We start from the raw sequence: 25149 nt of genomic DNA, 5'->3' as shown, positions 1-25149 counted from the left end.
GTACTTCCCCCACCATGAAGCTGATATGCATTGTTCTCATTCACTCTTACTTATGTCTGTAGTTATTTCTCCTACATGTTATGTTTGCTGTAGCATATAGGTTCTTTTAGAGTTACTTTCAAATAGAGTGGTTTCTATTAGAGTTACTGTTGTTTTTTGGATGATCCACAATTTAATTTTGATTTCATTTTTAAGCCAAAAATTTGAAAGAGTTTTAAAATTTTCAGGTGTGTGTGTTATTTTTGTTATGATTACTTGTTTAATTATATTGTTATTAGAGCATGTGGTATACCCTTCACTTTTTGAATTTTACTGCGTTTTTCTTTATGGTCCAATGTAGTTTTATAACTTGTCAAGGATACAAATTCTGTCTGAAGAACACAAAATATGATATAGTTTTGTTAGTTACCATTTAATTGTTGTAGAGTTCAGTAATCTTACCTAAATTCTGCTTCCTTGATTAGTTATAGATAGAGGTAAGTTAAAATGTAATATCCTTGATTTTTATTTCATCTTATTACTTATAGATTTTTACTCTGTACATTTTGATATGTAAAGATACCTGGTCTTTTTGTAGATTTGAATTTTTCATTAATGTAAGTTTCTTTTTGGCTTATTTTATGGTTTGGTTTTTTTTTTGTTTTTTTTTTGTTTTGTTTTGTTTTGTGTTTGCCTTAGATTCAGTTTCTTTAACATTAATACCGTGATTGCTTCTTTCTCTTAAGTTTTATTTTTCATCCTTTTGCGTTCAGTGTTTTGAGTCTGTTTAGTTGTACTTTCTGTATAATTGGGTTTGTCAGAGGCTGTTTTCATAGATGTTTTTTTTTCCCAGTTATGGGATTAATAGTATAAATATACCTTCAGTCACTTAAAAGTATATATAATGGTGTTTTATATTTACATATTTTGATATATAGCCTCTTGTTTGTTTTGACTTTGTATGTAGTCTTTGATAACTTGGAAAGTGTTTAGTTAGTTCATAATGTAATAACATACTTCAACATTTTAAAAACTGTTGCCAACTTTAAACAGTGTGTTGATTTCTCATTATGAAAGATGAAATTAACACATTTATACTTTACATCTTTTAAGATTTTATTGGGGAGTTGAGGGAGGGGAACAGTGTTGGGGAATTGGGGAAGGGAACAGCCAAGTTGTTATCCTTCAATCATAGTTGTGGAGAGCGCAGCAAGCTCAGCTCCAAGTCCAGTTGCGCTGCTCAGTTCAAGGTGCTGTGTTCAGTTAGTTGCGGGTGGGTGTAGCTACCTACCATCCCATGTGGGAGTTGAACCAGTAGCCTCATTGTTAAGAGTGCACGCTCTATCCACTGAGCCATCTGGGCAGCAGCTCAGCTCAAGGTGCCGAGTTCAGTCTTAGTTGTGGGTGGGCTACGCCCACCATCTTGAACAGGCAGCCTTGTTGTTACACCAGCTGAGCCATCCTGCCACCTGTTGGCAGCTCAGCAACAGCTCAGCTTGGGCGCAGCTCACTGGCCCATGTGGGAATCAAACAAGTGACCCTGTTGCTCAGAGCTCGCATCTTGAGCAAGCCCTTAACCAACTGAGCCACTCGGCTGGCCCTGATACTTTACGTCTTCTTTATTGCTCATAATTTTTGTTAATATTTTAAGTTCTTAGATAAGGTATTTACCTTTATACCCTTTATAATCTATCTAAACTTCTGTTAACAAAATTATTAACTTTAAACAATTAATGAGTCCTGGTTTTCAATGTTGAGTTCATCAGTTATACTTTCTCATCCTGGACCTCTTTATTTTTCTCCTGGTATTCTTAGTCATGTAATTTATTTGTTGCCAAGATTATAACATTTTTATTTCATTCTGTATTTACATTTCCTTAGTTTTAAACCAACTTAATTTAAAACTGATTGATTCTCATGATTAGGCTTCTGTCTCTTGTTTGACATCTGGTTCAGCTGCTCATCCTCACCTCCCTCTAAAATATACATGTGTGGAAATATTCTTCAAGTTGTTAAATATATGAAAATGATTCTGTGACCTATATTTGTATGACAGATAATAGTCTTTGGTCCCTCTTTCCTTCCTGGAAGGCTTTGCAGACATTGCTGTACCATTTTCTATTGTATGTTGCTAGCTAGCCTTGCTCTGCTTCTAGTGTGGCTTTTATTTCTGTAGTATTGTAGTTTCCCCCCACCTCCCCTTGTATTTCTCATGAGCACTGCTGGCTTATTTTTGAACATTTTCCTCCTGTTGTTTTTATCTTCTTTTAGTCTCTCCTTCTCTCTCTCTCTCTCTNCTCTCTCTCTCTCTCTCTCTCTCTCTCTCTCTCTCTCTCTCTCTCTCTCTCTCTCTCTCTCTCTCTCTCTCTCTCTGTATGCACATGCAAAATAGGATAGAAACATTATTACTTTGTCTCTGACTGGATTTTTTTTCCCTATGGCACGTGATGAGATTAAACCCCCCTTTCACCTGTGAAACTAGATTCATGTGTGATATGGCAGGTCTTGTCTCAAAGGTTTAGATGCTTAGATATAACGATTCCACTATCGCTATCAACCAGATTTTATCATGACATTCCACTGAACAATCTAGAAGGAAATTTATTTTATTACTCATTTAGAGAATTTTTAATGTTGTATTTTTAGATTTTGGAATGAGAACTTAATACTTACGAAAATTTGTCTTTTATCATGGTAATAAATTGGAACTCCCAATATCTAAAATAATATATTAAACAGTAGTATGTATGTCTCCTTAACTTAGATAATATTTTGGTTCATGTTATTAACACACATAATGTCGAAAGTCACCAATATCAAATACAAGTAAGTTTAGAATGGGTTATAAAAAATTGTAACACATTTGTATGAATGGACTGCTCAGCAAATGCATATTTAGGGAGTAAAATTGTGGGACAATCATTCAGTTTTCTGAAATTAAGATTAAAAGAAAACTGCATTTAACGTTAATATAATTTTATTTTTTTTAATTTTTTTTGGAGAGTGAAAAAGCTTTATTGAAAGTCAGGCAGAGAGAGAGAATTTTGTTTTGAACTGGCATAAGTTTTTGCCAGGGCAGTCTGATAGACCTGCCAAGACAGCGGGGTAGGAGAAATACTGTTACTGGAGAGTGGCCCTTTCTTGGCGCGATGTTCAGGTTCTTGGCATCTCGAGCAAAGAATTGAATGAGACACAGAAGTAAAGTAGTGAAAAAGCAGTTTATTAGAAGCAAAAGTACATTTCAAAGGAGTAGAAGTGGGCCCGAGCAGTAGAGAGTGGCTCAAGGGCCATTATTAGAAGAGAAAGTACACTCCAGAGAGTTTGGAGTGGGCCGAGCAAAAGAAGCCCAAAAGGCTTTTATTATATATATATAATTCTTATATGGACCTTGCTATTGATTATCCTATATTTGAGTCTTGATGGCATATTGTTCCCTAGAGAAGGTGCAAGAAATTAAAGGTAAAGCAGGCCTGTAAACACTTCAATAAGATCATTTTTTTCTACTTGTTTGTTGTGCTGTTTGTCTCTTTCTTTGATATTACCTGAGGAATTAAATGGAAAGATAGTGACATTAGATTTTTAGGAGATGTAATAACCTCTTTCTCGCTTCTCAGGTCAAATGTATTATGAGATTTTTTTTTTCCTTATCCTGGAGATAAATCCTGTGTTAATTTGAAAGTCTATATTACAGAGAAAAATAATTAATATGAGATGTTATGAGCACTTCTAAATCTATATGAACTTTTTTAGTAATGTACTTATATTGCATATATTTCATTTTACTAAATCCTGTTTTGTAAGGAGTTTAAAAATAAGCATACTTAACTACAATTTTATGATATCCCCTTTAAATATATTTTTCTTAGATAAATTGGTGAAAAAAATTCAATTGCTGAATAAGTTTAATCAAGCAATTAAAGTAATTTTATACTTGTACAGAAAAGTTCAGAATCTATTGGCTTTCTGCTTTAAAATTATGTGGGCTTTTGAAAGGAAGTGGTTTATTTGAGTGAAAAAACTTTAGTGCAGAATGTTCTCAGATATGTCTTAAGATTCTCTTTGTTTATACACCTACACTGGAAAAACTGAAACACTAATTGCTTAATTTAAAAATAATTTACTGTAGACTCTCAAAACAGCTTATCTTCACGAATAGTCAGTACCATATAAGAATTGCATTAATGCTAAATGTAGGGTTTTCTTTTAATCTTAATTACCTTCCTTTTTTAACCATAGAAATTATAATCAGACTTTATATGTTTGTATATACTTTCTTGTTTCATTCCAAGGTAATTATAAATCTTTTTAATATTTTTCTGAGTGCTTGGTATGTGCTAAGCATTGCTAAGTATTTTAGCAAGGGATAGAATGGAGGGGAAAGACAAAACTGAGTTTAACCAACTTTTATTGCATGTTCATTTTTTTTTTCCCACCCAGAAATTGTGATAGCCATTGGGGACATAGATTTAAGTGACAGACTTTCACCTAGAGCTTTATACTAGTCCTTTAGGGGCTAAGTCTGATTGAGGAGAAACACCAAATATAGTCAGGTGTTTTCTCTCTGAATGTATTATCTGTTTATTGGCTATGTGTGAAGTATTCTGATCTGGGTGCTGCTATGTCTCAAGGGAAGATAGGGAAGTGAATTAAAATATATTGAATAAACTATGTGTCAGGCTTTGTATGTATTTTATTTGGTCATTATGGGAATCTGTGAGGTAGGTGGAAGAAACAGACTCATAAAAAAATTTGCCTTAATTCACATGACTATTAAGAGGCAAATTGTAACCAAACTCAGTTCTTTTGAATTCCAGTGTCCTTTTCATTGTTCTGTATTATTTGCAGCAAAATTTTATATTGTAATAGTTTTACCCTGTTTATTTTGTTGATGGATATCTTCAGGATAAAAGCTGGTTTGTTAGGGAAACTGGCTTTATCATTAGTGAGGTGTTTGAAAATTACTTTCAAGTGTTTTTCCTGTTAGTATTCCTTAACTGAGACTTCGGCATTCATATACAGAAAATTGGTATCGGGTTCTAAATCCTTGCATATTAACAGTCCTAAAATGTGAAGTCCTTTTCTAGTTTATTTAACTTTAAGTCACTTTGTGGTCTTTGATTTTTTTTTTTAAAGATTTTATTGGGGAATTGGGGAAGGGGAACAGTGTTGGGGAATTGGGAAAGGGAAACAGCCAAGTTGTTGTCTTTCAGTCTTAGTTGTGGAGGGTGCAGCTAGCTGAGCTCCAAGTCCATTTGCCACCCGGCCGCCCGTTGGCAGCTCGCAGGCTGTTCAGCTCAAGGTGCCGTGTTCAATCTTAGTTGCAGGTGGGTGTAGCCCACCATCCCATGCCAGAGTCGAACTGGCAACCTTGTTGTTAGGAGCATGTGCTCTCACCAGCTGAGCCATCCTGCTTACAGCCCTGTTGGCAGCTCCGGCACAGTTCACTGGCCCATGTGGGAGTTGAACCGGCGACCCTGTTGCTCAGAGCTCGCACTCTTAATCAGCTGAGCAACTTAGCCGGCCCTGCGGTCTTTGATTCTTACTTAAGCAACAATTGTTTGATTTAGAAAATCTCAAATAATTTAATTTTTATAGTTGCTAGCTTGGTACCATTTTTAAGCACAAGCTTGAATAAATAATATTTTTATATTTATTGAGTTTAGGTTTATTGAGTAAAACATAAAATGCAAATGAGCCATGGAAGGAAGAAAAACATAACTAATTTCACTATGCAGAATTTAGAACTATTAGCATTTAAGCAATAATAGTAGGCAGTATTAATGAACACTTAACTACACACCAAATATTTACTAAACTTTTATATCTGCTATCTAATATTCACAGTAATTTAGAGTAAGGATTATTTTTATCCTAGTTTTAGCTGGAGGCTCAGAAGCTCAAAAGCGTCTAAATATCTTGCCAAGGCTACAAAACTAGCAAATGGTGGAATCAACATTCAGACTAAGATGCATCTAATACCAAAGCCTTCTCTTTAATACTTTCTGTATATGTTTCTACATATGGGGAATATTAGTCCTTTTGTTAAAAAAATGGGGCCACACTTCACTTTTTAAACCAATTTTAACTTAATCATGCACTATAGACCTACTTAAATTTTTACTTCGTTAAATTTAGTTTTAATTGTAAAATACACATAAAATTTACCATGTTAGGTATTTTGAAACATGCAGTTTAGTATAGTATATTCACATTTTTGTATAGCCAATCTCCAGAACTTTTTCATGTTGCAAAACTGAAACTCTATACTCATTCAACAACTCCATTTTCCCCTTCCCCGGCCCCTAGCAACCACCCATAGACTTTCTTTGTATGCCAATAAATTTAGGTTTCATTGTACTGTGTTCTGTTATTTAACGAGACACCTATTATAGGAAATTAAGTTTTTCAATGTATTACAAAGAAAAAAATGCTTCAGTAAACATTTTTATACATTTGTGTGTTTTTTCAATTATTTTATCAAAGGTATTTCTAGAGTAGTATTGCTCGATCAAAAAGTATGAGCATTTTTAAGGCTTTTAGTATGTATTGTGAAGTTACCTTTCAGAAAGATTGTACTAATTTATTTCTTACATTTAATTGTTAATAGTCATAACACTGATAGTGTTATTTTATAAAGGATAATTATAGTCCACTGAAGGACTTTATATTCATATTAAGATTTTTATTCAGTAAGAGAGTGGAGAAGAACCAAAGATGGGTTATGCACTTGCACTTTTTGGGGGTGGGGGGGTGGGATAGTGATGACAGTCACCTATGTGTCCCTAAAAATTGTATCCATGGTGCATTGTGCATGTTGTTACAGGTTGGCAGTGTCTAAAATACCATTTATTCATGAGCAATAGCCCTTAAGTTAGAAGTTTCTGTGAGAAGTAAAATCATCCAAGTGATGCAGTTAGCATGGTACCTGGCACATAGAAAATGCTCTACAAATGACAATTGAACTTAATTAAAAAAAATAGTCTTTTGTTACCGCCCAACCAACAAGTGCTGTTAAAAAGAGATTATATTTAAATCCAATGAATTGAGGTGCTTAAATGATTTCCATTGACTCTTTTGGGCTTTTAAAAACATCATGATGTTTTTATAAAAACATCTTCTTTGGGGGATTACCTATCTTCTTTGTCTGCACTTAGCCGTTTTAACCTGATACAGATTCTTCCATATATTTCTTTATGTTCACATAATCATACATAAAAATAGACATATACAAATATAAGGATTTTTTTATTACTCTTGTGAAAAAAAGATGTACTATAATTTTTCTTTTCCTTATTTTATAATACATTGTCGAGTAGTTCCAATTTACTCTTGATTATTATATAATTTGCTATGATATGGCTGCACTACAATTTATTCAAGATTTCTCATACTGAAGGACATTTAGTTCCTATTTGCTTCTTTGAACAGTGCTGTTTATAGAACATCTGTACATATTCTTACAAACTAGGGTTTTTGATTCTCAAGATCCCCTATGGTGGGATTGGTGGGTTGAAAATTGTATTGTTTGCTTTCAATAGATGCGGCCATTGCTTTATGAAAAGTATTATGGCTCATCCCTCTTAACAGCTGTAGTTGTCATTGTTTTTCTTGATTTTGGACAGTGTGACTGATAAGAAGTTAATGCCTCATTGCTATTCTAATTTGCATTTCCATGACCATTAATGAAGTTGAGGATTTTTTCATATATTACATTCATTTGCCATTTGAACATGTTCTGTGAATTGCTAATTACATTCTTTCCCATTTTTTAATTTGATTGTCTTTTCCTTATTTGAAGTCTGTTTATATTACAGATATTAACCTTTCATTTTATGCATTGTAAATAATCTTCCCAAGTTTCTTTTTACTTATTCAGATCTTTTTCTATAGAAAAATTTAAAAACTTTGTCATTCTGTCTTTTATAACTAACCAGGTTCCAGTCTTGGATTTAAAAACAACAACAACAACAACAAAAAACAAACCCCAACCTCTAGGCTATATGCATTTTTTACATTCAAGACTTCTTATTCTTATAAAACTTATTTTTCGTGTAGAGTGTAGAGAAGTGTCAAACTTCATTTTTTTCCCAGATTTTCCTGTGAATTTTAAAAATGCATCAGCTTGTATGCTGTGACCGGTAGTGTGTCATATAGTAGAAGGGGATGGTAGCTCTCACATTAGATCAATACTATTTTGCAGCCTAGCTCTGTCATTTACTATCAGCATGACCTTGGTGAAGTTGCTGGATTCCTCTGAGACTTGGTTTCTCCTTTAAAATGGCAATAATACCTACCTCAGAGTTTTATGGTTACTTATTTTATCCAATAACATCATGCCTAAATTTAAGACCTGCAGGATTAGCATGGTTTGTTAGGGAGATGCTTACGGGTACATCATTTCAGGGATGGGGATATAGATGAGATATCTCAGGGAGTTTGTAGTAAATGAAATAAGGCCTACAGAAGAATGGTGAGGAACACCGATGAATTTGGCTAGTGTTTTTTGACGGTTTTTGACATACATAGTTTTTTTTTTAATTTTTAACATTTTTTTAAATTAAAGTTTATTGGGGTGACAATGGTGAGTAAAGTTACATAGGTTTCAGGTGTACAATTCTGTAATACATCATCTATCACATTGTTGACATACACAGTTATTCTGTAAAAAGGCTTTGTTTTGTAGGCTGTCCTCCAAAGAAAAAACTAATTTTTTATCTCTCCAGTAAATATTTACAAATAAAATGTAAATGATTTTTCTTTTTTTTTAAAGGAAAATTATTAGTAACACAATATTGCCTTATTCCTTAACTTTTGAGGTAGCAAGAATTCTTAATGCTATAAAGCCATAATAGAATTTAAATTTTTTACATATATTATATTATTGATTTTGTGGATACTACCTCAAGGTATATAATCCCGTCTAATATACAGGATGAATCTGCTCAGCTAAAGTTTTTTAATTTTTAAAAATTGCTGGCTCAGTCATCAGAAAATTGAAACCTGATCCCAGTGACTCTTTTGAGTTAAAAAGTTTTTTCTTCCGTGTGAAAGGAGATGGATGCTGCATGATGGTTTTGATGAGGCAAGTTATGCAATAAAGGATGTTTTAAAGTGAAAAACTAATTCATACTGAATAAATCACAGTCAGTGCAGCTGTAATATTGAAGGAAGTGGTTTATTCTCTGTAGCCCTTGTTGGTGTACTTTCTAAATGTACATCTGGTAACTAGGATTTAAATGGGTAGTCAGATTCAGTGAAATGATTTCATACTTGAAGTAATTTTTCACTGAAAATTTAACAGTGATTTCTTTGAAATTTTGAGAATCTTATTTTTCCCAGCATGTGCCAATATGTACTAGCATATTGAAGCATTTATAGGAACAATAGGATTGCTAGAAATACACTTACCTGGAAAACTCATTTTCTTTTTCTAAATAATCTTAAATATTTTTTGAACTCAAAGCATTTTGGTCTGAATAACTTTAAATTGTGAATTTGTCTTACATTAAAAGTCTATTGTGAATTTATTTTGAATGTTTCTATCTTAACTATATAAATATAAAAAAAAATATTTTCTCCTTTTGAAACTTTTCAAATCACCTAATCACTATTTCCCTGAATGTCAAGGTAATACTTGCTTAATACTTGCTTAATAGAAGAAGAGGAAAAAGATACTCATGATTTTTTTTTTACCCAAAGAAAATAATCTACCTTTGGGCGTATTTTTTTTTCCCTATGCATTTTTATTCTTTATGTTATAAGGTTTTTATATAGTTATACATACAATTTTGTATCCTGTATTTTCCCTCTTTTTATTTTATATTTGTCTAAATCTCTCTCTCTCTCTGAACATTTTTAAATATGGAATCAATATTTAGATCCTAGTTAGATCTCAGAAAATACTTTAAAAATTTTAAGAAATTACGGAAGGCATTTTTAATTTAAAACAAAACCTAATGTTCTGTACTAGCATTTTCACATCTTTATAGTTACTGTTCAAGTTTGAAATTATTTAATGCCATCAGGTAAAAAAGCTTACTTTTAAAAAATGTCCCTTAGTTATGGATTTTATATGAAAACAAAACTTGGTTGTTTTTGATTGGATTTACAAATATCATTTCAACTGTTTTCATTAATTAGTACCCTATTTGATATAGGTGATAGTATTAAATATTTTAAAATTTTGCAGTTTTAGAGATTAATGATACATATGTGTAGGGGGAGGAATTCTTACTGAATAGGCTAAGTAGTTATTTTTAAAAATAAGATTATGAGGGCAGGAACCTTAAAAGTTCATCTGAACTGGTTTCCTGATTTCAGGCAGTTCTTCAAACGTCGCTTTAGTTGTAAACTGAAACCAGCCAACAGGAGGTAGGTAGGTATGATTTGCAAAGAATGTTAAACTGGGTTGACAAGTTATTTAACTTACATAAACCGCACTTCATTTATAAAATTAATTTTATACCAGATAAGCCATTCTCCGTTATTTTTTCTGCCCCAGGACACCTGAGAGATTTAACCCTTTGTTGTCAACATCAGTACCTGCGAGTGACAGTGATTTTTAAGAGGAGGGGGAGGCAAGGCTGCCTGTGTTCTTTTGCTCCAACTTCTTCCAAGCTGAGAATCACTGGCTTTGAAGATGTATATTACTTTTTCCCATGTATAAAATTACATAATGGTATTAAACATTTTAGTGCCTCGTATGTGCCAGGCACTGGACTGGATGTTGTAGAAACTATCAAATAGTGCTTTATGGTGCTGATAGGTTAGTCTGAGAGGTGAGGCACATACTTTATGTTGATATTTTACAGTACAGACAGAAAACAGTGCTACATGAGGATATACAATAAAGGTTTTTGATTTTAAGTCTGGAGTTACCATTTTCAAGAATTTGGGATTATCATGTGTGGCCTAAAATTGATAGCATTATGATAGATGCATACTTTAGAGCCTAAATAGCCCCTTCCACACCTAAAATCGGCATAAGCAAAAGGTAAGAAGATAATCTCCAGGTGTGTCTTAGAGGAAAGCTAGCCTAGCTTTCTAGTTTCCCATTGGAAATTAAATTTGTATTAGACATTAACATTATTAAGCAGAGAATGATTTAACTGCTAGCTCTAACTATATGTAGTTTTGGGAGATTTTGAAATGCAAATATTAAACCAAAGCAGAATTACTGATTTTGTTATTAACCTATTATCAGAGGTATCGGAGTAGATGTTAATGATTATTAGCCTCACTAAAATCACAAAATTGTCATCTGGACGAAGTAGTAACATTTTATAGAGGTACTTGATTGAGCAGTTTTGATATACATTTCAAAAATAAACTGGGTTTAGTCATCTTGGGAAAACCACTTTTATGAGGTCCTGAGGAGGAGCAACCAGAAACAGTGGAAAGGGGAGGGTGCCTTAGAAGTAGGCTGGAGAAAACAAGCAAAATTTCCATTAATCAGGTTTGTGAGCTTTAGAAATTTGCCTAAACTTTCATCTAAAATAATGGGCTGAAGCAAACGACTCTAAAAATACAGCCCACAAAGTTGCATGATTGTATCAATCTAAATTCATGTAAGGACTTTAAAGGAAAGTGAATACTTACTTCCTGCCTGCCTCTGTTAGTCAGAGTTCCATCATGAGCTGCCTTCTCCTTCATTTTCTGTAAGTTAGCTCATCCATGCCCAGGTCTTAAGCAGCTTGGTGTGTTTTAATGGTGCTCTTATTTCTTTTTTTTTTTTCTTTCCAAGATTTTATTGGGGAATTGGGGGGAGGGAACAGCATTGGGGAATCGGGGAAGGGGAACAGACAAGTTGCTGTCCTTTTGTTCTTCAGTTTAGTTGTGGAGGACATCGCTTCACTGGCCCATGTTGGTATTATCATTGCGCTCTTCCCAGGTGAGGCAGATCGGTCGCCGGCCACTGGATGGCCGCTCACGACAGCTCATTGCAGCTCACGAAAGTGCACGCCAGCTGCTGGCCAGCCCCACTGCAGCCTACGCCGTCGCTGGTGACTCACGGCAGCCCAGCTCCAGGTCGAGCCGTTGTTCACCATCTTAACTGTAGAGGATGCAGCGTCACTGGCCCTCATGTGGGATCCGAACTGGGGCCCTGCTGCTCAGAGCTGGTGTCCCAAGCCAGCTCCTAACCAATGCGCCACTCGGCCGGCCTGGTGCTCTCATTTCTTTTGCTCTGCAACTTGATTATCTAGGTTTCTATCCAATATCTGTTTTATCTTGAAAGACTCTCCGACCCAGTGTGTTCTATATTTATATCTAGTGTAGAGTCCTAGGGATTTAGATCTCTATTTTTTGCCTCCTTAACATTTGACGTATCACCATTATGGATTAATGCATTGTCTCTCCTGCCTGTCCCCTCTTACTCATTTCCGATGCTCTGGTACTTGCTCAGCTTCAGTCAAAGCACTTGTGGTCTCCTGCAAAATTCTCTTACCTTTCTTCTGTGTTTCCTTTCAATCATGTCTGTCTACTTGTCCGTCAGATCTAGAATGAAAGCTACCTGAAAATAGACTGTTACTCAAACAGACTGTACCCAGTGCTGAGAACACGTTGTAATTTAACTTGAAAAGTTTAAAGACCTGAGATAGTATCTATAATAGCAGTGTTTAAAAAAATGAAGTCTTTTGAGGGCAATCCCCTCTGATTTAGGAGGAAGCAGTTCCTCTGGGGACTGCTGTAATTTTGCACTTAATGAAGGGATCATCCAAGAGGAGCAAGATCCTGACCAGCAGACTTCCCCTCGTTCTCCGGAATGTATTCTCCGTTTGGTGATGACGTAACCATCCACTTTGTCTATCTTGCTCGCAGACCTGGGAACTGCTGTGTCTCTCACCTCCCTTCCTTTATTACGGCACAAAGTGTTCCTAATTTTACTTTGTAGTATCTTTTAGATATCCCTTTCTCCATTGTTCTTACCTTAGCTCAATCTCGAGCATTTCTTACATGTTATTAGTGCAACAATTTACAAACTGTTGTTCTAATGAACTTGTCTCCACAATCCGTTTCCATACTGTGGTCAGAGTAAGTTTTAAAAGCACAGTATGACACTCCAATGCTTCAATTCTTTTAGTGATTCTTATAATTCAGAATCAAGTTCAGTGCCTAAATGTTTTTTTACACGGCTCTAAATGAGTTGCCTGCTTTTCTATCCTTACGTCCCACCACTTAATAACCTCTCTCCCTGTGTTTCAGCCATGCTGATCTCCTGGCAGTTGTGTATGCATTGTGTCATGTCCCCTGATCCTCTTTTCCTTATTGTTTTCCTCCAAGATTCAATTGGAATCTTCTGAAACCTTGCCAGATTCTTCCAGTGTGGGGTGTTGATACCTTACCTGTGCACGCTCATTGTGCCTTCATTATTGCAGCTCACATTGTAATAATATGCTCGTGTGGCATCTCTATTAGACTTACGTTTCCTGAGGATAGGAATCATATCTTCTTATTCTTTGATCTCATCCCAGCACCTACCATAGTGTCACACAGTTGGCATTTCCCCCCTTCTCGTGAATTAATATGTGAATGCCAGAGAGTAATTGTGTCTGGATTCCCTGGTGTTAAATGAGGAGAAGGAAGTTGATATTTTGGTGGTTATCAGAGACCCACCGACTATGTTGCTTTTTGTCAGCCATGTGAAGCATCGTGACTTAAAATATATACCAGGTATTGCTCTAAGCACTTTACAGGTATGAATTCATTTAATTCTTCTAACATCTCCATCAGGTAGGTTCTATGATTGTTATCATTTTATAGATACGGAAATTAGGCAGAGAGGTATTCAGTGATTCCCCTGAAGTCACAGCTAGTAAGTGGCAGAACCTGGATTGAACCCAGGCTATCTGGCAGCAGGGTCCATGTCTTACCCACTTTACTGAGCCCACAAGTGACTAATGAATTGGAGGGTTTGGGCATGGAGTGGTTATTGGGGCTCCTGTGGGTGCATAAAAGTATGCAAGTAAATTTACATGTACTTTTATTCAGTGTTTTATCTTGGAAACTCGCGGTAAATCTTTGTGGAATGAATCCAAGTCTTTGATCATACAGTGCCAAAGTTGGCCTCTGTGATTTATGTGTTATCAAGGTTTGCTTTTTCCAAATGTGTCATGGTTTTCTTTTAATGCATGTAGATTTACTACTTTTATATCTGAAGCAAACTATTCCATTTTTTGGATGCATCATAATTTGTTGAACCATTTGCTTATTAATATACATTTACATTTCTTTTTTCACTACAAACAACACCGCAGTAAACAATCCTGTTCATATATTGTTGTGCAGAGGTGTTACTATTTCTGTAGAGCACATTTCCAGAAGTGTACTGTACATAGACAGTTTTTGATTTTATCAAATTTCTCCCTGTCAAAGATGCACCAGGCTGTACTGTAGCCAATAGTGCGGCATAGAGCTGTTCTCCCCACTTCCCTTGGAAACACCAGGGGCTAAAAAAAGAGTAGAAATACTTAAATACTTTTACTCCTTCTCCCCCCCACCCCACCCCACCTCTTCCACTGCCTCCTGGTGTCTGGCCCCTCCCNTCAGTGGTTCATGTGGGAATCAAACCAGCAATCTTGGTTTTATGAACACTGAGCTCTAACTACCTGAGTTAACCGGCTCCCCTCCCCTCGCCCCCATCCCTGTTTTCCCTTTTCTCTGCCACGCCTTTCTTTGAGTTGTATATTTTGACCTGGTCTGTTTATTGCTCACTTTTTCTCAATTTTTTTTCTTATTGGTCTGTAGGAGCTCTTTTCTTACATATATTAAGACCTGTATATTGTATGTATTTTCCCACATACTTTATGTTCGCTTGTGGTATCCTTCATTAGGGAGAAATTAAAAAATTTTTATGTAAGGTTCATCAGTCTTTCTTACCTGAAGATTATAAGTACTTTTCATATTTTTCATCTTTATGTTCATATCTTTTTTCAAGAAATTTATACATGATACGCCACAGACATATGATAGAGCCTTTTCCTTAAATGAGTAGCCAGTATTCCCAGTTCAATATTGGATAACCGATCCTTTTCTCACTGATTTGAAGCATCTCTTTACATATACTGCATTTCTCTTCATAAGTGTAAAAAACATATGCCTATATATGTTTCCATATACTCAAGTATTATTCCTATATATAACATAAAATATATTCCTATTAATTGGTCTCTTTGACGATGCTCTACTTACTCTAATTCATCAAGCTATTCTTGTGTCATTACCATGTTAATTTACTCCAGCTTTATAGGAGGTCTTGATATTTGGTAGTTCAGTTCCCCTATTATCCATTATTCATAATTTAAATTTTTTATTGGTCATCCTCTCACATTTACTCTTCCAGATGAACTTCAACATCAACTTGGCACGTTTTCCCCTAAGATGGTCCCATTGAATTTTGTACTACCAGTTTTTTTGTTTGTATTGCTGTTGTATACTCCTTAAACTTAACTTGCGTGACACTTAAGCAAATAAAACAAAACAAAACAAAAAACACTTGGTTCAAGCCAAAGTATGGTATACTTTTTGTGTTGCTGTTTCTCTGTGACTAAGTGCATCTTGCAATTGTTGATCTTATGATTACCTAAAATCACTTTGAAAAGAGAGGTTAATAGGTGCAGCAGTACTCAGCCAAACTAAGAGTAATTATAGTAAACATGTACTGACCACGAACTTCAGCAATTATTTTTGATTTAAGAGTTTTCTGGCAAGGGTATCATTATATGAACAATGATGAGATAATTCCATAGCATGAAGGTCTGTTATATATATATTTTTTAGCTTTGTTTGAGAATATTTTTAAATTAATAGTTGAGTGCTTTCGTATATATAATATGTATTAAAACATCTTTGTGAGATAGTACAGGTGGTGGTAGCCTCCTTTTGCAGTGGTATAAACTCAGTTTCTGGAATATTTGACTAGGTCAAGGCTCAAGTTCTATGAATTTTCTGGTGCCAGAGTCTTAGATTTCTAGCTATACTAGACTAATTAGAATTGATTACTCCAGGGTAGATGGTATCGGTAGTGTTTCAGTAGCATTCTGGGACTGCAGCTTGGGGGATGCCTCATTAGTGGCTTGGGGAAAGTGAAGGAATTATAGAATGATGAGGTATGGTAGCATAATTTATGGCAAAATCATTATCACATAAGTTGCTGTGGTTTTTCTCTTAACTAATATTATTTTGACCTTCCCCATTTCTAAACAGTCTCAGTAATTATCTTTCCTAATTTAGAATATTTAACTGTTTCTGTTTTACATTTTTTTTATTAGAGGAGAAAAATAGGATCCTTGAAAATAAGTCTATAAAAGATCTTTTTTGTTTTGAAAAGGCCTTTCATTCAAAGCCTCAATTATATAGTTTTACTATAAAAGTTTATTGATCATTGCCCTGTCTTTTGCCCCATTGACCCTTAAACATGTCTTTACTCATGTGATTTTTGTCTCCTTTATTTTTCAGGGTCAGATTAAATCTCATTTCATTTAAGTGTTCCATAATTACTCAGGTACATACTTTGAATTCTCTTGCTTATTGTCTCTATAACTCATCTCTACAAGTTGTATAATTATCTCCCAGTAGTGTAAAAGCTTGTTGACAGTAGCCACTATATAATGCGTGCTTTTTTTTTTTTTAATCTAGCCATGTCACGGGTTGTATAGCCTTAGGCAAATCTAAAGTAAAGTAGGAATAAAAACCTACCCTGTATGCTTGTTATGAAGTGCCAAGTTGGCTTTTTAGAAGCCAGCTATCTGAACATTAGGAGGTGCTGCTGTTAAGTGCAAGAAGTAGGTAGAGAGGGTGAATTGCGTGAAGATATCTAAGATAACTTGCAAAAGCAATGGAGATCAACTCATGGTTTTAATATTTAAACCATGAGGGGTTAATCATTAAACTATTTATTGACTGTTTGTTGTGGGCAGAGCACTGTGTCATGGTCTGTGGACTAGGTGAACATATCTCTAAGGCAGTTTCCTCCCTCAAAAGAGCTGGTAGTCGAATATTCAGTATGTTTAAAAACCAAAGGAATGAGTTAAAATGGTAAATCATGCTGTATGGAAGCTGAGGGTTTCATTTAAATACAGAAAGTCTAGGAGATTAGCTTTAAATCCTTTACAAAGGAATATACATTAAAAAAGTCTCTAGGACAAGAGAGCAAATGATTTCATGTTGAAGAGAAAACCTAAACTCTGCTCTTTAGATCTTAGCTCCAGAAAGGAAGCAGTGGAGCCTTGGAGGAAGCAGTCCATTAAGGGGTAACCACAGGGACAAACTAAGGCTTTGCCTTAGAGACAGCTGGAGTATGACAAACGTGGTTAAGCGAAGGCCTTGCCACTAAGGTGAAGATACTTAACTTTTGTCCATCGTCTTTTTGTCTATAAAACAATCAGTTCAGACTTGATAACTGGGTAGCTGGTAATTTCCACCCAAATGAAAAATCTAAACGATCAAGTCTTCTCCATCCTGCTAGAGACTTAACACTAATAACTAATACGTGAGTCTACAGAGTGCATATCTTTTTGGTGACGATGATTTTGTAGACGGGTTTTAAACGACTTAGGGGAGGTCACTGATAATTTTCCTTTGGAATGGTACAATTTATTTTTGCCACATAGTGGGCTATTTGATTTAAAGGATCTCTTAGTTGTTGTGGAGTCAAAGACACAGTCACAGAACTAGAAATCACTTAATTGACTTCATTATATAGATGAGAAAACTGAAACTAATAAAATTAAATGAACTGCTTCAGCTGTAAAATAGGCAACAGCTAATTAGTGGCAGAGCAGGAACCAGAATCCAAGCTCCATTTTTCCATCTAGTACTTATTTCATTCCATGCTGCCATTTTGGGGGACTTTGTGAAAATTTAATGCTCAATTTCTTGAGGTTGCTCTACAGTGATTGAATTTCTAGTTGTTTGGGGAAAGTGGGAAGGCATAGTAAACCATGATGGATTTGAATACTCAGATGTGTCTCTTATTGATCCATGACTGGTTATTTTAATTATTAGTTTATTTCTGACCTATGTCAGTGATTTTGCCTGCCATTGACATGATGCTACTTATGAAGAAGACTTGGTAACATGGTTGGATAAGTGGAAGTATTAGACACCACATTGCTGTTAACAAAACAGCTCAGTGGAAAATTTACTGAATTCATGTTTTTCCTTTGGCCATTGATAACATCAAATTGAATTAACATATTTTTCAGAGAGCCCAAATCAAGGTTATATCTCATATATAACCAAATCAAGGCTCTAGAATTGGAATTATTGAACCCCTTGAAATAGCATGCAAAATTTTGTGTGTATGGTATATTTTTCTGTCAATAGTGTCCCGTAGTTTTTGTTATTTTTTTCAAAGGATTATCTGATGGAAATAAAAAAATTGAAGAACCATCCTTTAGGGGGTGGTATTCAGATCCATAATAATAGACTCTTTTTCCTCTAAAAAAAGGCTTCCAAAGGGCCGGCCGAGTGGCTCAGTTGGTTAAGAGCTTGCTCAAGAGTGCAAGCTCTGAGTGACAGAGTCCCCGGTTCGAATCCTGGCCTGAGCTGAGCTGCAAAAAAAAAAAAAAAAAAAAAAAATGGCACAGCTAAAAAAAAAATTAAAAATTAAAAAAGCTACAAAACCTTATGGGATGTAGCAAAAGCAGTGCTAGGAAAGAAATGTGGAGCTGTAAATTAAAAAAAAAAAAAAAAAGGCTTCCACTTGCATAACTAAATATTTAAAATACTATCTCTTGGGTTTAATGTCCTCTAAATAAGACTCACCAGAAATGAAAAATAATATATTTATTGCATCTCCACAAATATTATGGGATCGTGTAATTTTTCTCAATGCTTACAGATCTTTTATGTCATTTTATGACCCAACTACTTTTTTTTTAAGTCAAAATTACATTATTTCAATGTATTAAATGTGTAAGTGGGTCAAGAAATTTTTCACATGCAAAATGGTTGGAAGGTGTTAAAGTAAATCTTAATGAGAAGTGGGAATTAGTCTTGTAAGCCTGGATTGAGACACTTTTATGGTTCATGGTCTTTCCCCCTATTCTTAGATGCCAACATCCACCATGCCTCTTTTCCGTGTCTTAATCAGTCAGGGTGGCCTCCCCACCTACACCCACACACCACCCCGTCAGGTTAATGCTCTCAGTTTCCGCTTTCCTAATCCTCACCTTTCACTCCTCTCTACATTTGCTATAACTCTAGGAACTGCTTTTTTAACGAAAAGCAAATCCCGCTATAATTCTCCGTCTTTTTTCCTAGTATTTTCCCCACTTCCTTGCCTTCCTTCATTAATATCCTGTCTAAACCTCCTGGTCAGGAAGGTCAGCTTTGTTCGCTTTGCTGACTTTTCCAACACCCATTACTCCGCCATCCTTTTTACTTTCCTTCAATCTCTGTTCCCCTGGGTTCCTGTCTTTTGCCTGAACCGGCTTTGTGTTAGTCCTCACCTCTGTCATCTACTGAACAACCTCATGGCCACTTTTTCTTATGCATTGAAGACTTGGGCGGTTGGCTTACAATCTTCTTCTCCACCCCAAACTCTTCATGACCACCGCTTACTTGTCCATTGGAGTAGGAAAACACCAAGTGTAACACCCTGTGCTGTCATTTCCTTGACCACCTCATTTCTAGTGACCTTTACTTCTCAGCAATTCACAATAATGCCCCCTGCTTTAAAATCATGTAATTGCACATCTCATTCTGACCACAACCACCTGGTTGTGCTTTTCATGTCATGACCTTTTCTTGACCTATGTCCCCCTCTACTTTCTCCCAGTGCATCACGGTTCGTAATTTCAATGCCCCCCACTCCCACCATTGCCAAGACCTTCAACTACCTTGTTTTCCTGCTTTCTTCTTGTATCCACTGGGTAGAAACTTAACCCTGAATGAAGCATTTAATGTCTTCTCCATGCATTTTCCTGAATTGCTGAATGTTGCTAGAGAAAGTCACGTAGAAAGGCAGAATTATTCTATTACAAATTCATTATCACAAATCTTAGGGGACTTTCAGTATTATCCAAGAATTCCCCTAATTTTTTTTTAATATATGCAACTCATTCTCTTTTGTGCAACAATAATTGAAAACTATTTGCTTCACCAGTCTTTTTGCTTTTCCTTTTTTACCTTCAGTCTCAGCAGGTAACTAGCGTCCATGTTATGGCAAAGATAGCAGCTAACCATTAGGACTCTTTTATCTTCCATATCCTCAGCATACAAACCTGCCCTCTATTACAATAAAAGAGCCTGTCTCCCATCTTAGTTCAGTTTCTACCTGTGCTGTGGATCCCATTCCTTTCTACCTTTTCAGGAATTCTAAAATATCTAAAATGGTCTTTTTTCTTCCTAGTATTTTCAAACAGCCCCTCTCATTTTTTCTCTCTTCCATCAGCTGGTTTCACATCTCCCTTTTGTTACCATTCTACCACATTCCTCACTTTCCAGCCAAGCTTTTTATGAGTCATTTATCCGCATCTGGAATTTCTCACCTGAAGCCCTTTGGACCAGATTTGATTTAGAATTTAGAATTTAGGTGGGATGAGTAAGGGCTACAAATGGCCTCATGTCAGCCCAGCTCAGGTTTTGCTTCCAAATGAGTTATTAAATAAAACAAAAAACCTTTTATTTTTCAGAGCTTTTTGGTTTTGAAATAATGGATGAGAGCTCATAGACATGTGTTACCACCTCTGTTTTCTCATCTTCAACTCATTCTGCTTCTGCGTCCCTCACTTTTTTCAAATGGTTCTTGCCAACTCTACCAATGACGTTTATCTAACAGGATCCTGTCACTGGGTGTTTTCATATTTTCAGTCTTCATTTCACTTGACTGGTGATACCAGCTCCACCAGGTACTCTCTTCCTATAGCTTCCTTGGCATTATCCTCCCTCAGCTCTCTTCTGTCACCTTTTTTTGCAGGCTCCTTATCTTCTATCTTGCAATTAAATGCTGCATTATTCCAAGGCTTTTTTCTAGGACCACGTCTCTTCTTACTCTGTATTCTCTCCCTTGGTGATCTCACTTTTATCTATGTCTTCAGCTACTAATTATGTGCTGATGAATCATATATATGCTCCAGCCCAGATCTCTCCTGTGAGCCTGAACCTTTACTTTATTCTCTTTCTCCCGCCCCTTACTTGTTTACATCATTGTGGTGACTTTCAATTCTGTTAGAAGAAACATTAGGATCTTTGGTATGGCCAAACCAAAGATCCTGCATTGCCTGGCCACTGCATTCCCCGCTTCATTTAACCATACCCTCTTTCCCCTTATGCTTTTACTCCTCTGAAGTACCATGCTGCCTCCTACAACAGGGCTGATATACAAGCTACTCCTGGTGGGAATGCTGTTTCTTTCTGTGTGGTTAATTCCTACTCAAGTTGCTCTATGGAAGTGCTCTAATTCCTGTGCCCTATCACCAAATCTTATGTCACCAGGTACAGGTTATAACACGAAGAGCAGTTTTAATTTTACCTTGTTAACTATTTCAAGCATAGTGCTTGGCACATAGTAGGCAAATAGCAAACATTTTGAATGATTTCTGTACATTATTTTGTCTTTCCTAATTTTAAAAAGTAATTTCTGTATATACAGAGGGTGCCAAAAAATGTATACACATTTTAAGAAAGGAAAACTATCAAAATTCTAATAATATATGCAGATAACAAAAGATGAATACAAGTCACGTTTGACTTCTGCAATTTCAAGAGGTGCTCAAAGTGGTTACCATCCTTAAAAAAAAAAAAAATGAAAAAGTAGGGCCGGCCGAGTAGCTCAGTTGGTTAAGAGCTCGCTCAAGAGTTTGAGCTCTGAGCAACAGCGGTTCGATGCCCGGCCCGAGCTGAGCTGCCAACAGGTGGCAGGAAGGCTCAGATTTAAAAAATAATAATAATAATAAGTGGTTACCATCAGCGTCCAGACACTTCTGATTACGGCAGATTACTGCTTGCGCAATGTTGACCGAAGTGTCCACTTATATGCATATTTTTTGCAACCCCGGTACACACACACACATTTTTTAAGGGATCAAATATATAAAAGCCTTACTTTCATCTGGCTCATAATTTATCGTCTTCCAAGTTCTTAATTTACTTTTTCTACAATGACCTTTCCCCCTATATTTATAGATATCAAATATCTTGCTAAGTTCAGTATGGTGTGCAGGTACAATAAATGCAGTATCCAGCACAATTCAGCAGACTCTCAACTTGTTTATGGTTTATAGGTATCACAGGATTAAAAATAGTTTAGCCATCTGCTAACTGACCAAACAGTTTTAGTATTGTGAAAGGGTGTGGTAGGAGATGGAGGCAGAGGGTCTAGGTACATTGTCAGAACAAGGCTTAGTGCAGAAACCACCTTGTGACCTCTTAATACTGAAACTTAAGAGTCAATTCAAAATTGGGAAGAGATTTGGTGGAGGTTAAGCATAACCAAGGCCTTATAATAGGGGATTTCCCAGAATAGGGTGACAGAAGAATTTTTTTCAGCATTTTAATATTTCACTAAAATTTTTTAGAGAAAATGTGTTTATAAAGACATGAATTCTGTGAAATGTAATTATCATATATACATATACAATGTATAAAATATGTAATGTACATTTCTAAAAATCAACTTTAATTAGCTTTTATATTTTTACTCTTTAATTAGGAAAATCAGTAGATTCCCGGTCATCTCGAAGTGAATCTGAAATTGTGCCAAAAGTTGCTAAAATGACTGTATCTGGAAAAAAGCAAACTATGGGATTTGAAGTACCTGGGTAAGGTTTTTAACCCCTTCCTTTCTCCCACACCCCCCGCCCTCTTTATTGTAATTAGTATTATGTCCTATTAGATGATGAGAAAGAGAATCTGTTTCAATGTTCCATAACATTATTAGCACTGAAGTATCACAGTCTTCAGTAAGTCATAGTAAAAAGAGAAGGGGATGAGAAATTAGGCTTAATTCTGGACTTATCTATGGATGGTACTTAATATGTCTCACTATGAATTTCCTCGTATAAATTAAATGATTTATAGCCACTTCAATTAAAAAAAACCTGTAATTTTGTGTAATGTAACACTGTGAGATAGGGACTCCTTACGCCACTAGATGGCACAGGTAAGCAGCATTTGGAAATTACATGTAGTTGGTGAATTATGAACTCATTAATTAAAATTTTTTTGGTAATTATCTTTAAACTCTTTTAGATTTCCATATTGAATAAAATGTATTGATGTAACAAAGACATAAGATATAAGATGAAACATACCTTGAATTTCAAATATCTATCTAGTCAGTGGAGAGTGATGATAATAAGTTACACATTAGTAGGACTCATTTGTTCTTTCTCATCAGTTTTTAGAATTCTCCAGGAGTTTTTATAGACAAGGGAAGTGGGTTTCCTGAGGCTTAACAGCACAGTTTGAAAACATTAACTCTTAATCTCTTTAAAATGTTTTAGATTTTTAAATCATTCCCTAAATCTGTTACTTAGATGTATTATGTATTTTCTTTGCCAGTTAGATAGATAACAAACACTATGACCAAATTTAAACAATAATGAGATTTTTTTTAAATTAACTTCAAGAAATATAAACTCAGCGGACTTTTGTTTTTTTCTCCCTTACAGTATTCCTCCAAGTCAGTGGATGTATCATGCGTCTTGGTTGAGAATTATAATAAATTTTTTTTTTTAAGCAAGACTTGATTCACAAGATTTCAAATTTAGTGAGGGAAAGAACTCCATATCTAGGACATAATAGGTGTTCAGTGTATGTTAGTTGAATGAGTAAATGAATGGAAAAGTTAATTTTTAATTTGGGTAACTTAGCCCATTAAAATAATTTTGAATCCTGATTCAGTCATAAAAAGCTTAATGTATGTCTCTTTCTAAATTGGGATTGGGTTGTCAGAATCATAAATGCCTTTTTTTGTCCTATTTTCTTGAGTGCACTTTAATCCTATTATGGAATTATTTCCATTGAGAGAGAAAAAATAAATAAAATATACAATTCCATGTTCTAAGGAGTTTATAATCTTAATGCAAAAGGCGTCAGAAGTCTTAGAAAGCAACATGCAAATGGACCCAAATCCATGTATCATATTAGAAGTAAATGCATAGTTATCTCTGTGAATAATTGTAAAAATAATGGAAATAAATGATTAAGATACTTAAAATAAGGAGTAAATACATGTAAATAATTTTTGAAAATCCAACTCTGTACTTTATAAGTGTAGTACAAGTCTTTCAAAATCGTATACAACTATATGCTTTATGAGGACAGGGACCATAAATGGTTCATCAGTGGATTTCTTTCACAGAAGAGTTGTTTAAATATTTGTTGATCAGAGTCCTTGGAGAAATAGTATTTTATTTTAAAAATAAACTTGGAAATAGTACAAAGGTAAAAATAAATAAATAAATAAAACAGGCTGTGAGTTAATATTTTCATGTGACCCAATGGGAGAAGTCATCAGAATGTGAAAGGTCTGTAGGCACAGAAATGCATCACATTGGTCAAGGACCAAGCTATTGGGTTGTCGGAAAAGTCATGACGTATTTTTTTCTGTTTTTTGTTGAAAAAATAAGACATGACTTTTCCGCCAACCTAATATATTTGCTCCAGATACTTTCATAGGGTTTTTTTGTTTGCTTTTGGAAATTTATAGTAGGGATAATACTTTGGCTGTTGTTCTGATATGGCCTCAAGAAAGTACAGAGAAATATAATGAAACATTTTGAGTTAAGATTTCAGCATCATAGATTCCTACATAGTGTGCTTCCCAATGGCAGCTTATTAAAAAAAAAAAAAAGGATATTGCATTGCTTAGAAGACACTCAAACAACCTTTTTCTTCACTAATATTAAAGAGAGTAAATACCTTTCTAGAAAATGCATGTAAGTGAAAATGGCTAGAACCTTATACAGAGAACAAATACCATGTAGTTAACTTCTTAAATTTAAATTACCAGCTTTCCAGTATCATTTAAATCATTCAAGAAGAAACATTAAGCCTCTAGATTCATGTAGAAATATTCCCACTTTTGGAAAGATGGTTTAGAAACAAAACAAACTAGTCAATCAGTCAGTAATTATAGCCCTGAACCCAGAATGGTCATTTTTAGACTTCATTTTAGAGACTTTTCAAAATCTTAAAACTGACTTTTTACTTCTTAATATGCAG

The 25149-nt window shown here is 35.2% G+C and overlaps 1 protein-coding gene across 1 annotated transcript in view; it reads left to right on the top strand.

Moving 5' to 3' along the window:
- The window catches only part of HBS1L (HBS1 like translational GTPase), a 79876-nt gene that overhangs the window by 25563 nt on the left and 29164 nt on the right, over positions 1–25149 (top strand). Inside the window, exon 5 of the mRNA XM_019624695.1 lies at positions 22634–22742. Coding sequence (XP_019480240.1) covers positions 22634–22742 — 109 coding nt within the window. The remainder of the gene's footprint in view (positions 1–22633; positions 22743–25149) is intronic.

The sequence above is a fragment of the Hipposideros armiger genome, unplaced genomic scaffold, assembly GCF_001890085.2.
Source record: "Hipposideros armiger isolate ML-2016 unplaced genomic scaffold, ASM189008v1 scaffold_600, whole genome shotgun sequence".
Classification (NCBI taxonomy): domain Eukaryota; kingdom Metazoa; phylum Chordata; class Mammalia; order Chiroptera; family Hipposideridae; genus Hipposideros; species Hipposideros armiger.
The sequence above is the reverse complement of the archived record's forward strand: the minus strand, read 5'-3'. Positions and strand labels throughout refer to the sequence as shown.